This window comes from Colletotrichum navitas (genome assembly GCF_030913465.1).
Source record: "Colletotrichum navitas strain CBS 125086 chromosome Unknown LY79scaffold_46, whole genome shotgun sequence".
In the NCBI taxonomy this organism is placed as follows: domain Eukaryota; kingdom Fungi; phylum Ascomycota; class Sordariomycetes; order Glomerellales; family Glomerellaceae; genus Colletotrichum; species Colletotrichum navitas.
Genome location: NW_026850592.1, coordinates 205380 through 219375, shown reverse-complemented (window position 1 = coordinate 219375; position 13996 = coordinate 205380). Strand labels below are relative to the sequence as shown.

The window sequence follows — 13996 nt, the reverse complement described above, 5'->3', positions numbered from 1 at the left end:
GCCCGCTTTAAAAGTCCACAAGCCTGGTGGTTTGCGTGTGTCGCAGCGGGGGAAAAGACAGCGCCAAAGCGCCTATCACAGTCTCTAAAATGGAATTATTCCTCTCTCTCTCGGCTCAGGTCACCTTGCCGCACCCGAACTGTCAACTTTAGGGCGTGTGATTCGAGAGTCTTACATCGTCGCCTCGTGTAACTGAACCCTGCCGTTTGCCATTTCCGGGGTCTCTTTTTTTTTTCTTTTTCTTTTTTTTCTTTCCCACATCGCGTCGATCCCTCCGAATACAATCTTGACCGTAACGAACCAACACCTCCCCCTCCCACTCACCTACTACCCCTCCACCACCAAACGACCGCCATCATGACCGAGCCCCCTGCAAAGAAGAAGTGTCTCGGCGTCGACTGCCCCAATGACGCCGGTTCCTTGCAATGCCCGACATGCTTGAAGCTGGGTGTGAAGGACAGCTTCTTCTGTTCGCAGGATTGTTTCAAGAAGAATTGGGTAAGCAAGCAAATGACGACACCCGCCGTGCTGCTGCCACGGGAGCAATCGCGACAGTTGCTGACGTCCCCTTGCAGAGCAACCACAAGGCTATGCACAAGACAGAAACGAGTATTTTGCACCATGTCCTCCCACCAAAGGTTGTTTCTAAACCAGATCCAGAGACGGGTGTCTTCAACCCATTCCCGACGTACCCCTTCACCGGCTCTCTGCGCCCCGTCTACCCCCTCTCCGAGCGCCGCACCGTTCCCAAGCATATCCCCCACCCGGACTGGTGGAAGGACGGCATTCCCAAGTACCCCCGAAGTATCCTCAACCGGAACAAGGTGGACATTCTCGATGCCAAGGGCATCGCCGGCATGCGCAAGGTCTGCCGCCTGGCGCGTGAGGTCCTCGACATTGCCGCCGCCGCCGTCAAGCCCGGCATTACGACCGACTACATCGACGAGATCGTGCACAAGGCCTGCATAGAGCGCAATGTGAGTTGGCCACCCTGTGAGCATCTGCGCTGGAGCGCGCCTGGGAGAAGGCTGACGAGAAACCAAACCCGCAGGCCTACCCCTCTCCCCTGAATTACAACCACTTCCCCAAGTCGGTGTGCACGTCGGTAAACGAAGTCATTTGCCACGGAATCCCCGATCAGCGTGTCCTTCTGGACGGGGACATTCTCAACATCGACGTCACGCTCTACTTCGAGGGTTACCACGGCGACCTGAACGAGACGTACTACGTTGGCGACCGCGCCAAGGCAGACCCCGACTCTGTCAGGGTAGTGGAGGCGGCGCGCGATTGCCTTGATGCCGCCATCGCCGAGGTCAAGCCCGGAACGCTCATCCGTGAGTTCGGCAACATCATCGAGAAGATAGCCAAGGAAAGGAACTGCAGCGTTATCCGCACCTACTGCGGCCACGGCATCAACTCGCTTTTCCACTGCCCTCCCAACGTCCCTCACTACGCCAAGAACAAGACGGTAGGAGAGTGCAAACCCGGCATGACCTTCACCATCGAGCCGATGATCGCCCTTGGCAAGTACCGCGACGTCACCTGGCCCGACAACTGGACCAGCACAACGATTGACGGCAAGAAGACTGCGCAATTTGGTGAGTGCCTTGACCTCCCCCTCCAACTTTCCTTCTTCGGAACCACACAGACGTGTTCAAAAACGAATGGCTGACGCGAATTACAGAGCACACTCTCCTCGTGACAGAGGACGGAGTCGAGGTTCTTACAGCCAGGACTGCCAACTCGCCAGGCGGCAAGATTCCGATGCCCGGCACTAACGGCGAGACGACCGGCGCTACTGCATAGACCGTTATATAAGCATTAAAATGAGAGCATTAGCAAGCGGCAGAGGCGTTCGGTTGATGGAAAACCGGGCGGTTATGGGCTCATGGGGCGAGTGCACACGGGGGGGGGGGGGCTGGAGCTAATTTGAAGAGGCGGCATGGCTCGAGCATATGGCACTGGGACACATGTCAACCAAAACAGGCCATCACGGTTGTAAGTGATAGCCCTTGAATATCAAAGCATTGGGATCCCGACAATCAATCCCACCATTGTAGTGGTGATGGACACGTGAGCCATGTTTCCTTGCCCAGGGGGAGGGCGTGCACGTTGATCTGAGGGGTCCAGTCCCAGTCCCTGGCCCTTGCAGACGCAGACGACAGCTGGGCAAAGGTGAAGCCAGGGGGCATCCCGAGCCGCTGCCATGGGGCGACATGGGCTTCCGGCCGGGCACCGTTATCCAGTCTCGCCAACTCGACGCATCCAATTGACTGCTCAGTGCATACTGCGGATGCGCTGTCTTACTGTGCGTTTACGGAGGAGTTCGCATGTGACACATGAGCAAACGGATTCCTCGCGTCTGGCTGCATTCTGCCACCTGTTGGCGCCATGGTCAATGTTAGGGAGATGATGGAGCTGGACCCAGCCTCCCAGCCACCGTGTGATCGGAGATGGAGGGAAAGCCCTGGGTTCTAGCATCGAGGGGCCCCTAGACGTAAAGACCTGTAGGTGGGGTTTTTGTTTGTTCCCCCCTCCTGTGTATGCGCCATCAACTGCGCAATGTGGCTGAGGTTATTGGGATCTGGCTTTTTTTGCCCCTCCTCTCTTCAGTGAACGAGTATGAACTTGGCAGGAAAACAGCGCGTAAGAGTGCAGTGATAGCAACAACCAGCTGTGGCGGCGGCGAATTGGTCTAGAGGGTACGTACCTCGCATACCTGTAAGGTGCAGGTTTGTCTTGGGGAGCCCCAGTGGGAACCCGGACTTGCACTAAACCTTTCAGACTCTTCCAGAGAGCGCCTTACTGGTTGAATACCTCCAGGTGAGATGGGGGAGACTACCTAGAAGGGGGATACTACTGGCTGGGGACTCGGGAGGGAAAGGAGAGTGCGCGCAGCGAGCGTTGGAAAGCGGGATGGCGAGGAGGAGAGGAGCAAGGTACTTGCTTACTACGGTACTGTACGGAGTAAGGCATCGAGCCTCTTTCATCATTAAAGGTTTTGAGCCCCGTAACCCACCCTCCCGATTTTCCACGACTCGGCTCGCTAGTGGCTACCGCCAGAACCAACGAGCCTCTCTCTGTCTCTCTCTCTCTGGAGCCACGACTCAACATCACCTCCTTCTCCCTCTTCCCAAGCTACCCATCTCCGGCGCCCGCTCCCTCCGTTGGAAATCCCTATACGTGTCTTGCCCCAACCTTGCCAACACCACCGCAACATAACACCCACCATTCATCCACTCATCCATCCATCCCTCCTCCAACCTTACATCACCCTAGTGACGTCGCAGGAAGCATTCCACCCGCCCGCGCCGCACCGCACTGCACCGCACCGCACAGCAAGCTCCAAGCAGCCTCGCAAGCTTCAGGTCGTCAACCGACAACGCCAACAGCAAAAAGCGCCTTCTTTGTGCTGCTGTCGCTTCTCTTCTGCAACTCTTCACCAACCTAAACACATCCAAAGTCGCGCAGCTCTGTGCCACTACCGTCAAAATGTCCGGCGAAGCATGGTTATACCTCTTCGCGGTGTTGGTAAACGCCGTCAACCTGTTCCTGCAGGTCTTCTTCACCATCATGTACAGCGATCTGGAATGGTATGTATTTGTCCTTCTGCTCTCATCCTGCTCCGATCCCGCACTGCCTGGGACGCGTCCTCCCACTGCCCTGCAGCATGCAGCGCCCGCCGCTTCCTCATGCTCGGACGAAGCTGTCTGTCTTCTTGGCAATGCGGCTGCCGCGCGCCGCTCGTGCTTGTCTTCTCATAAGCTTCAGGTCTGCGATCGATGCTAACCCAAGGACTCTGCAGCGACTACATTAACCCTATTGACCTCTGCAACCGCCTCAACACCTACATCATCCCCGAAGCTGCTGTCCACGGATTTCTGACCTTCATGTTCCTCATCAACGGATACTGGGTGCCGTTGATCTTGAATCTGCCGCTCGTCGCCTACAACATCAAGAAGTATGTCCACTCCAGTCGGCCTGCTGACAGAGATTGGGCGCTGACCGTGATTTAGGATCGTCGATAACACCCACTTGCTGGATGCCACCGAGATTTTCCGCAAGCTGAACGTGCACAAGAAGGTAATGACGATGTGTTCCCGAGCCGCGCCTCACTGTATCTGACAAGCGCGCAGGAATCCTTCGTGAAGCTCGGCTTCCATCTCATCATGTTCTTCTTCTACCTTTACAGCATGATCGTCGCCCTGATCCGCGACGAGTCGTCTTAGACGCTCATTCCTATCCCTACGTACGGCAACGGGACGGAATTCTAGTATATACATCACCATGCCACGTGGACAAGAACGAACCAACTAGGCGCCCATCCTTTCGACCTCTAGACGATGCGCCTATGGGGCTGACCATCTGAGGGCATAAGGGGCGAGCAAGTACTAGACATGGGGTCGGGGAGGCGAAAGTGTTTGCCATGATACCAGAACGAGGTGTGGTTTTGGGCGATATGTGGCGCTGATCTGCATTGGTCTCTCGGAATTGCGGGCAGAAGCCTCGGTGATTTCGTCCGGATTCCGATGATGATAAACGAAAGGAAATAAATATCACGGACGAATAGGCACGATCGAATAGGACGGGGAGCGGGTTACGATGTAAAAGACCTAGCTGATTATTATTTACCTTGATGTCGCTGCCAGGCCAGCAGGCTCTGGGAGCGGCAGGACGCGATAATTTGAGTAATGACAGATCTCTGAATGTCACATAGACGAGTTTGGATTTATGTTTCGAACCCGCTATGTTCATTTTCCCCTTCCATGCTCGTGATCACGATCAGACTATGCAAATTGGATAGCATTGTATTAACCGTGGAGTATATCAGGGTGGCATGGGGCCGAAGCTGTGCGTGCAAGCTGCTCCGTATTTGGGAGAGCTTCAAAGGTGCGCAGGGGAGGTCGATCCTGACATCAGATCACGTGACGCCAACTTTTGCTGCCGCAACCTGGGACCAGCATCATCGCAACACTCCAAAATCCCAGGGTGACACAATACCACCCCACGACTGTCAATTCCTTTGCGACAGACGATAGTACCCAGGATGTCTGGGTTCGGAGATTACCCGCCGAACATGGCGCCGCAGGACGCCCTCGTCGTGCGGCAGGAAGCAGAGCCCGATCACGCCGTCGTTCCCTACACCGGCGAGGATCTCGCCCGCCCCAAACTCGGCCCCGCGAACCCCTTCAAAGACGAGGCGACGACGCTGAAGCGCAAAAATGTGCTCACCGGCACGGCCGAGGAAACCTACATTTCAGAACACACCTTCCGCAGCAAACACCGCGCGATCGAACGAAAAGGCGGGCCGGAGCGCGAATACCAGACGGGCGCCGCGGTCAAGGAGCAGAACGCGCGGATACGCTCGGCGCGCGAGAAGAAGGGCGACGCGACCATTGTAGAGGGTGACGGCGCCTACGTCGGCCCCTGGGCTCGGTACAAGCGCGAGGAATACGAGATCGTGCGCGAGGGCGAAGAGCTGGCCAGCGACGAGGAGTACGAAGAAGTGACGGACGAGGACGACGTCGTCGAGAGCGGCACGGTGCTGCGCGCGCCCGAGGCGGCTCTGGCGAGGCGGAAGGAAGTCGAGGAGATGGGCGAGGAGACGACGACGTTCCACGGCGCCGAGGAGAGGGACTACCAGGGCCGGACGTACATGCACGTCCCGTTGGACCTCGACGTCGACCTGCGCAAGGAGCCCGGTAGCGTCACCAATTTCATCCCCAAGAAGCAGATCCACACGTGGCGAGACCATTCAAAGGCCGTCACGGCCCTGCGCTTCTTCCCCGGCTCCGGCCACCTGCTGCTGTCTGCGTCGGCGGACTCGATGGTCAAGATCTGGGACGTCTATCACAACCGCGAGCTGCTGCGGACGTACTCGGGCCACGCCAAGGCGGTGTCGGACGCGACCTTCAACAACTCTGGCACGCAGTTCCTTTCGGCCAGCTTTGACCGGCAGATTAAATTGTGGGATACCGAGACGGGTACATGTCTGAGCCGATTCTCGACGGGTAAGACGCCGCACGTCGTGCGGTTCAACCCGTCGGCGGAGCACGCTCACGAGTTCGTGGCCGGCATGTCGGACAAGAAGATTGTGCAGTGGGACACGCGCGCCGGCAACGAGATTGTCCAAGAATACGGTTCGTTGCTCTTTTCCTCCCTGGCTGGCCTTACACTCAGGAATACTAATTTTTTTCCTTTTTTTTTTCTGCAGACCACCACCTCGCAGCCATCAACACAATCACCTTTGTCGACGAGGGCCGCCGCTTCATGACGACCTCGGACGACAAGTCGCTTCGAGCGTGGGACTACAACATCCCGGTCCCCATCAAGTACATCGCGGAGCCCTACATGTATCCGATGACGCGGGCGACGCCGCACCCGAGCGGGAAATACGTCGCGTTCCAGTCGTCGGACAACCAGATTGTCGTGTACGGGGCCAACGACAAGTTCCGACAGAACCGCAAGAAGTCATACCGGGGCCACAACAACGCCGGCACGGCCATCGACGTAAGCGTCAGTCCCGACGGGCAGTTCCTGGCCAGTGGCGACACGCAGGGGTTTGTGTGCTTCTGGGACTGGAAGACGTGCAAGATGTACCACAAACTCAAAGCGGGCGACCAGCCCGTCACATGCGTCGCGTGGCATCCCCAAGAGACGAGCAAGTTCGTGTCGGCGGGCGCAGAGGGCGACATCCGGTATTGGGACTGATTCGTCTCTGTTGCAAAGGAATGTTTGCGTGTCGGAGAGGCTTGTATTGTAGGGCATTGCTTGGCGTTAGGAAAAAAGGGAAATCAATACGACATGGCCTGGGGGGTTTGTTCCCATTGGCAACCATCTCGCAACACACCAATCCTCCCCTATTCCTTTTTGACTCACCCCCTCCGATTGCCTTTGTGCTTTCTCTCGCCGTTGCTATTTTCCCTTGCCGGTCTCAACTGGCGTATGTTCCGCAGCATTGAAGGGGTCAAGTCTTCCGTCATCATGTCTCGCTCACCGACTATTATCGACCTCGCAACACGAGAGACGGCACGTCCGATACATCGCCGAACGAATCCAGTTGCGCTCCCGCAGAGTAATCTAGGCTTTCTTGGCCTCAGCGAACGCAACGGGATGCCTTTTCTGGAAACGGCCACATTGATGCACGCACCACACACGTACGACCGACGTACCTCGACACGCGCGGCGGCGGCATCGCGCTCCAATCACATGCCGCTTGGTATGGCCACTGGTGTGCGCCATTCTCACAGCTAGTCCATTCGATCCCCCCGCAAACTCCTCAAGGGGGGTGGGTGGTGAGGGGGTCGAGTTTCAATGCGGTCGGTCATTGGCATTCTTACTCCAAGTCGCCAACTACCTTACTTATGCAGGTGGGCGTGTCTCATTATTGATTTGCATTTTTTTTTCCCTTCTTCTTTTTGCCAAATCGCGTAACGGTAAGAAACATTCGGGCATCACATGGTTCCGATTGTCCCGCCTCACTTTCTGTCTAGGGATATATGAACACATATCTATGCACGTGAACCTGGCCCATCGAGAGCTATCTCTGCTGCGTCTACCGGGATTTTCGGGCGAAGGCTGCTTGCGTGGGGAAACGCCTCCTTCACGGTCTCCTCTAGAAAATGGATTCGGCATACTGGGACATTGCCCCCGACGATGCGGAGGACGCCGACACGAGCGAGGGGGCCGGGGTGGGCACCAAAGACTCGTGCTCGCCCGACCTTGAGGTCCCCTGCGAAGAGTGCAGACAAGATGGAAGCCGGCTTCGTAAACAATGCCGAGAGCGACGAAGCCATCGCCAACAACAACGTCAACGACGCTCGTCGAGGTCGTCTCTCGAAACCGCCACATCCTCATTGTGCACGGCAGCATCGGCATTGGCAGACCACACCCCAGCGCCCCCCGAGCTCGCCGGACCAGAAGTCGTGCTCCGGAATCTACCCTCAGACGACGACGACGAAGAAAAAGAGGATTATGAGGAAGAGGAAGGTCCGGAGACGGCGCAGAAAAGCGCGCTCAGCGTCCCGGGGCCGGTGTACGCGTCCACGTACACTAACTCGCCGTCCTGGATGTCGACGTACACATCTTCCACACGCGCCACGACATACACCACCGCCCACGAGCGCTCGCGGCGGGACAGGGACGCGGACGGCGATTGGCTGGACGTGAGGAGCCACAGGCCGCCGTATCCCCGGCGACCGAGGACCTCGAGAGGGGACGCCAGGACGAGGTCCTTCGGGGCGGGGCAGGGACAGCGGTCTGCCGGATGGGGCTTCGGTACGGGGTCGGGGACAGGGTCGGGGATCGAGGTGGTGGGTTGGGATGCAGCGGAGATAGAGGGCGGGAGTTATTGCGTCCTTGAGGGGGCGAGGTGGGAGGAGCAGAGGGCCCCTTCGACGCCGAGGCAGCAGCAGCAGCAACAAGAACAAAAACTCCGTAGTAAGAAGGGTGCTGTCGGGAAGGGGAAAAGGTGGAGAGGCAAGTTCGGACACTTGTCTGATGTCTCGAAGACGAGGTCGCTGCCGCTTGTGGAGCCGCCGACACCGCGATACGTGTACGATGTCTTTGTGGTGTCTGCCTCGCGGACCGGGGCGGAGGGGCTCGGGGTACCATACATGTCGGGGAAGGGTCACGCCCGGGCCGTCTACTCAATGGCGTACGTCAGGGGTACCGGGTCCGCGAGAGGTCCATGGGGCATGTTCTCTTCCAAGAACAACGATGGAACGGGTGGCCTCCTGGAGGTCATCTGGCGGGAGGGTGTCTGGAAGGTTGTGTTGGGGTGTTTGCATGATGTGCTTGGCCTCGGAAGTGGAGGCGGTTGGATAGACGATGTAGACTAGACGGACGGCAGGACGAGATGGGTCGTTGAGCTTGCATTAAGCGTCTCTCTCGTGGCACACTCAACACTAGGGGAAACAATATGGGAAGTTTTAAGTGGATAGGGAAAAAAAGGATCTAGCGGCTAACACGATCGATGCGACACGGTACAAAGGCGTATATAACTATTATGATAACACAAGCACTTCCTCCTGAAACAACAACTCTTCTATCCTGCTTCGGATCTTTGTATCAAAGTTTTATCCGGTTGTCTGTCTGAGAGCAATTCCATCATCCTGTTCTCTATACATAGCAGGTCGCGCCGCCGCAAGTGCCGTAGTCGCGTCCATCATTATCATTGGAAGGCAGGCCCAGGACCAGAGATGGCAGAGATGCTGGAGCGGGGTCGGGGGCGGAAGTGGGAGCAGGAGCGGGAGCTGGTGCCGATGGGTGAGCCAGGGCCGGCGCTGCGGGTTGAGGTAGAGGTGGAGGTGGAGGAGCCGACGCCGGCGCCGGCGCCCCTTGACTGCGGAGCCCCGTCCTTGAACCCCTTGCTGCCGGCTTAGCAGCGGGCTTGGAAGAGGTCCCCTTCGAAGCCGTCTTTGCCTTCTTCGGCTCCACCTTGGCCTTCTTCTTCTCTGGCCCCTGATCTTCGTCATCGTCGTCGTCGTCAACCTCTTCCTCGTCGCCGCCTGTCTTGGAGACGCCTGTTCTCCCTCTCTTAGGCGCAGTCTTGGGGGCCTTCTTGGGAGCTCCCTTAGTGGTGGTGGTAGTGGTGGCAGTCTTCGTCTTGGATACAGCTTTCGGTGCGAATTTCGGCTTTCCCTGCTTGGCCTCATCATCGCTGTCCTTTCCATCGTCGCCGTTGCCACCTTCGTCTTCCTTTGGCTTGCAACCTTTAGCTGCGGCCCTTGGCTTGGTCTTTGCTGTAGCCTTCGATGCAGCCTTGGGAACAGACTTGGGCGCTGGCTTCGATTTGCTGACCGACTTCGCCCCCGGTTTCGGCTTCCCCTGTTTGTCCTCATCGCCGCTGACTTCCTCGTCGTCTTCGTTGTCGTCCTCACTTTCGTTGTCCTTGGAGTTGCAGCTCTTGGGTGCAGCCTTTGGCTTGGGCTTTAACCCGGTCTTTGATCCAGTCTTTGGTGCAGTCTTGGGAGCGATCTTTGGCTTCTTGGTCGCAGGTTTCGAAGTAGTCGTCGACTTTTGATCCGGCTTCGGCTCTTCATCGTCGCTGTTGCCATCCTTGGGGTCTTCGTCTTCGTCAGCCGCCTTTCGCTTGCGACTCTTGAGCAGGATCTTGGGCCCTTTGGTTGTTGGTTGCGTGGCTCCAGCGGGCTTGGTCTTGATCTTTGGCCTCGGCTTGGGCTTGCTTCCCTCGTCTTCTTCTTCTCCGTCACTCTCGTCGTCATTCTTTTTGTCCTTCTTATGCTTTTTGCTGTTTCCTCCCTTATTGGCATCATTGATGTTGTCGTCTTCGAGCTCTTCGGATTTCCTTTTTGAAGAAGCAATCGACGTTGGCCCGAGAACCGCAGTACGACCCGCCGCTGGAGGCCCGAGAAGAGGCCTGCTCTCGCCGCCCGCGGCGACGCTGTCACCCTCGACCTTAGGCTTCACTCCAGCCCCGCGGCTGCTGCGGGAGCTCCTCGATCCCCACGCACCCGCGAGCCTGCTGGGACTCTTGCTCCCGCCCCAGTACCCCTCGCTCCACGGAGGGAAAAGCCCAGCCGTGGCCGCCGTGGGTCTAGGGGGTGCGGACTCAGAACGGGTTGGCGTGCTAAGGTGTAGGCAGTACTCAATGTCGGCGAGACGGCGGTCCAGCCGCTGATGCTGCGAGGCAAGCACGTCCTGCTGCTCGCCCAGACGGTCCTGGCTATCCTCGTAGTCATTCTGTCGCTGTGTCAGGCTGGGTCTGGTCTGCTGGCTGCCGTGTCTGTGGTTGTCCGGGTCATTGTTGGGCAGAGATCTGCTCAGCTTGTCTTCATCGTCGCCACTGCCGTTGATGGTGCCAACGTAAACCTCGAGATCGCTGGCCCTTGTATTCAACTGGTTGTTGGAGTGGAGTAGGTCGATGATTTTACTGTAGGTTGTTTTCTTAGTATTTTCGAAGTCGATCTCAAGGCGCCTCAGTAGAGTCTCGTACTTGTGTTCACCTTTCTCTTTCTTGGCCGGCTCCATTCCATTCGCTTCGCAAAATGTGTTGTTGCGCACCATCTCGTGATGCTTTGGTGGGATCAGGACGTCGTCGTCCTCATTGTCAGTTGAGCTTGAAGCCGGTTGCTTCCCGTATGCTTCCTTAGACAACTTTTTCTCCAACAATGATTTAGACAGAGGACTTGAGGCTTCAGGTGAACTTGGGGGATCTGCCTCGATGCTGAGCACAGGGAAAGAATCTTTGTTGGAAGAAGATGGCATGTCAAAGTAGGACATATTGGCCTTCTGCGTGGTTTTGTGTTGCGCTGATATTCACTGGGGAGGTGCTTTCAGTTTTTGGGCGGGTTGTGTTTGATGGTGCTTGTCTTTGATTTTGATTGGAATTGGTGGTTGCAAGTGAAGTGAACTGGCAGGTGATGAAATCTTGTCTTGAGGATGGGAACCAATTTGTGAACTAGGACTCGGCACGCACACATTTTGTAGGTAAACCGACCCTTCACTTACTGTTTGTCTTGAATGTACTTGTTCGCACACACTCCAAGTGAAAAGGGTTGAGATCGTTACACACATGGTCAAAGAGGGCCTTTTGTCTACTGGCTGACATAGGACCTAGACTACCTCATTGTCCTAAGCTTTCGAAAGCAACAAATTTCATCAGCCAGTCAAAAAGATAGCTATAATTGTCACTTGCACTCAACCTCTGAATTCTTGGACCCAAAGATGAAAGGACGGAATATCGCCCGATCGCCACAGTCTTTCATCTTCAAATGACATATTGTACGCTATGCAATGTTTTCCCCGTTGTCTCGACCTACTCAACGTCCATTGTCATATCACGCAGGCGCTACATTCCTTTTTTTAAAAGAAAAAAATCTTGAGCATTGTCACCCCGACTAGCCAGACTTAGCAACATCTGCCTTTGACCGAACAGGTGTTAAAACCATAAGGTCAATCAAAGAGTAAGCGACCTCGGCTGCAGCGAGAACAGTGATCTCGCCGTTGTTGTCATATGCCGGGGCAACCTCAACAACGTCTGCGCCAACTATGGAGAGCCCTTCGAGGCCGTCGAGAATCGTGAGAAGCTCCCGTGTAGACCAGCCGCCTGGCTCGGCTGTCCCTGTAGCTATTTTTGATCAGCCGTAATTTTGAAGAGCCGTTTACTGCCATTGATGATGTAATACCTGGAGCATATGCAGGATCGAGTACGTCAATGTCGATACTGATATAGGCTTTGGAGTCGCCAACCCGTTCCTTGATCTTTGAAATAACTCCGGCGGAGCCAAGCTTATCGAGGTCACGAGCAGTGATGATCTCAAAACCGCAACGAGCATCGTTTCTTAAATCACTTTTCCGTCGAATCAAGGGAGCTCGTATACCGGCATGAATCGAATTATTCAAAACCAGATGCTACGCCTGTTAGCCTTTATGTAAGTACCTCGTAGGGGAAACCGGCACCAGTACCTCTTCGTAGGCGATGTGAAGGAATGTTCCATGGTTTAGACCTCTGAAAATGTTAGCCTGGATAAAGATCCTACAAGAATGTTCGCTAGGCCCTAACTTACGCATAATCCGAAATCCCACCTCCTAAATAACAGAACGGTCAATTCTTTGGTCAAGATTATTGCCGCATAAGGAACTAGCTTACCGAGAACTGCGGGATCCCAGGTATCTTTGGAAAGTTGTCAGCGTCAGAAACCAGCTTTATTACACCAAGGCCATATACCGATGTGACTATCGAAATGAATAACCGAGACAGGTCCCCATCTCTGATATGTTGACCGCAGCGCCGACAATGTCGTTGTGTGGTCCCCGCCGAGTGTCAGGATTCTTGGCGTCAAAGAGACCGACGAGTTAGCAGCTGGTCGACCGGATATCATCTTGTGCTTGTCAGCTTTTTCTCATAATGGGACAGTGAGAGGGCATTCCGACGGTATGGGCTTTGTCAAGTCTCTTCAAAGACACTATGTTGTCCAACCACGTGAGCCTGGCATCCCCGCAATCTACCACAGTGGCCCAGCTTTGCAATGGGTTTCGGCCTAGCTTTCTGGGTTAGATGGCGAAGATACGTGATAATCATTCTTAAAGAGTGGCATGCCTGTATAAACACTCCATTCCCCCGAGCTTTTCCTCTGACTGCCTGTCCGGATCGCAGGTGGGCCAAAACGTGCTCCTGGGCGACCTGTGGTTGTCTTTTGCTGTTATTCAAACGGACGGGAATTCTCCGATGGCAAGGAATGCAATGCTAACAGTATCGTGAGGGGCGCCAAATACGGCAATGTCATATATATGATTCCTGGTCTCTCGCGTAGAGAAACAGTCTACGTATGGAAGGTTCGCAAACGTTCTCAGTCCAGCGAATGCACTGGCGCCGAATGCATCCACCTCATCGTTGCTGGTGAGGCCGATTGGTATCTGATTCTCGTGAGACTCAAAGTTGCCGAATGCTGAGTGGGGAAGCTTCCAAGCAATGCTGCCCTGGAGAAGCAGTAAGATGGTCGTCCGTGAATGCAGCATCTCACCAATAAGTGTCGATTCTGGGGGCTTTCAGGTTAAGCAGTCAACTATCCAATCCAAAATTGCTGGATGTTTGGGATATTTCAAGTAGGAGGCTGGGAATCAAGATGCTCCAGTACGGATGCCATTGAAAGCATGCCGGCAATCGACGTCACCGTCCTATCGGGCCTTCCTTGTTCCTTATCACAACCCCTCAATCTCCCAATGAAGTCGTCACCAGCCACAAGTTTGTGTAAGTGGAGGCGTGGCTTGACTTGTAGGTTTGAAGATCTTGAAGATCGTTCTTGCCCCAAGATGTCTGGGTGGTAATTAGGCATCGAACATGGAGAAAGGGAAGGTGCGCTGGATCAGAAGGCACGTTTTGTCAGGGGAGACACGGGAATCTCCATGTTCGTCAACTCCAACTACCACCAACACTAATATCCCTCGCACCGCCATCCACGCGTAAAAAGCCCGTGTCTCCTTCAATCCCAGTGGTGATGGCACCAAATACCTAAACGAGACCTCTCCCTAT

The 13996-nt window shown here is 55.5% G+C and overlaps 7 protein-coding genes across 7 annotated transcripts; 4 read left to right on the top strand and 3 right to left on the bottom strand.

The window, feature by feature from the left end:
* Window positions 1-28: 28 nt before the first annotated feature.
* On the top strand, window positions 29-1911 carry LY79DRAFT_559221 (methionine aminopeptidase). Its single transcript, XM_060558235.1, has 4 exons — window positions 29-498; window positions 576-977; window positions 1052-1598; window positions 1685-1911. The coding sequence occupies exons 1-4, from the start codon at window positions 358-360 to the stop codon at window positions 1804-1806; spliced, it is 1212 nt and encodes a 403-aa protein (XP_060412311.1). The 5' UTR covers window positions 29-357; the 3' UTR covers window positions 1807-1911.
* A 1581-nt stretch (window positions 1912-3492) lies between these two features.
* LY79DRAFT_591648 (cornichon protein) lies at window positions 3493-4229 on the top strand (the record flags this gene model as incomplete). Its single annotated transcript, XM_060561306.1, has 4 exons — window positions 3493-3593; window positions 3806-3961; window positions 4017-4083; window positions 4137-4229. The coding sequence occupies 4 exons, from the start codon at window positions 3493-3495 to the stop codon at window positions 4227-4229; spliced, it is 417 nt and encodes a 138-aa protein (XP_060412310.1).
* Window positions 4131-4798, bottom strand: LY79DRAFT_275056 (uncharacterized protein). The gene has a single exon (XM_060552060.1). The coding sequence runs from the start codon at window positions 4753-4755 to the stop codon at window positions 4246-4248; it is 510 nt and encodes a 169-aa protein (XP_060412309.1). The 5' UTR covers window positions 4756-4798; the 3' UTR covers window positions 4131-4245.
* Window positions 4799-5077: 279 nt separating this feature from the next.
* On the top strand, window positions 5078-6711 carry LY79DRAFT_519174 (WD domain-containing protein; the record flags this gene model as incomplete). Its single annotated transcript, XM_060555108.1, has 2 exons — window positions 5078-6140; window positions 6215-6711. The coding sequence occupies 2 exons, from the start codon at window positions 5078-5080 to the stop codon at window positions 6709-6711; spliced, it is 1560 nt and encodes a 519-aa protein (XP_060412308.1).
* A 1041-nt stretch (window positions 6712-7752) lies between these two features.
* Window positions 7753-8840, top strand: LY79DRAFT_519212 (uncharacterized protein; the record flags this gene model as incomplete). Its single annotated transcript, XM_060555113.1, has 2 exons — window positions 7753-7831; window positions 7897-8840. The coding sequence occupies 2 exons, from the start codon at window positions 7753-7755 to the stop codon at window positions 8838-8840; spliced, it is 1023 nt and encodes a 340-aa protein (XP_060412307.1).
* Window positions 8841-9120: 280 nt separating this feature from the next.
* Window positions 9121-11244, bottom strand: LY79DRAFT_671208 (uncharacterized protein; the record flags this gene model as incomplete). Its single annotated transcript, XM_060563886.1, has 1 exon — window positions 9121-11244. The coding sequence occupies one exon, from the start codon at window positions 11242-11244 to the stop codon at window positions 9121-9123; it is 2124 nt and encodes a 707-aa protein (XP_060412306.1).
* A 340-nt stretch (window positions 11245-11584) lies between these two features.
* On the bottom strand, window positions 11585-13618 carry LY79DRAFT_275003 (arginase family-domain-containing protein). The gene is made up of 9 exons (XM_060552059.1): window positions 13216-13618; window positions 13064-13157; window positions 12898-13004; window positions 12692-12845; window positions 12614-12637; window positions 12531-12552; window positions 12430-12472; window positions 12150-12375; window positions 11585-12091 (listed from the first exon to the last, which is right to left on the bottom strand). The coding sequence occupies exons 1-9, from the start codon at window positions 13480-13482 to the stop codon at window positions 11862-11864; spliced, it is 1167 nt and encodes a 388-aa protein (XP_060412305.1). The 5' UTR covers window positions 13483-13618; the 3' UTR covers window positions 11585-11861.
* Window positions 13619-13996: the final 378 nt, after the last annotated feature.

Excerpts from the sequence above, each read along its gene's own strand:
- LY79DRAFT_559221 (XM_060558235.1), top strand. The coding sequence starts at position 358 with ATGACCGAGCCCCCTGCAAAGAAGAAGTGTCTCGGCGTCGACTGCCCC. Across the intron at positions 499-575 it reads ATTGTTTCAAGAAGAATTGG|AGCAACCACAAGGCTATGCA; the intron begins GTAAGCAAGCAA and ends GTCCCCTTGCAG. Across the intron at positions 978-1,051 it reads AGGCCTGCATAGAGCGCAAT|GCCTACCCCTCTCCCCTGAA; the intron begins GTGAGTTGGCCA and ends CCAAACCCGCAG.
- LY79DRAFT_275056 (XM_060552060.1), bottom strand. The coding sequence starts at position 4,755 with ATGAACATAGCGGGTTCGAAACATAAATCCAAACTCGTCTATGTGACA.
- LY79DRAFT_275003 (XM_060552059.1), bottom strand. The coding sequence starts at position 13,482 with ATGCTGCATTCACGGACGACCATCTTACTGCTTCTCCAGGGCAGCATT. Across the intron at positions 13,158-13,215 it reads TTGGCGCCCCTCACGATACT|ACAACCACAGGTCGCCCAGG; the intron begins GTTAGCATTGCA and ends TAACAGCAAAAG. Across the intron at positions 12,092-12,149 it reads CGATCCTGCATATGCTCCAG|CTACAGGGACAGCCGAGCCA; the intron begins GTATTACATCAT and ends GATCAAAAATAG.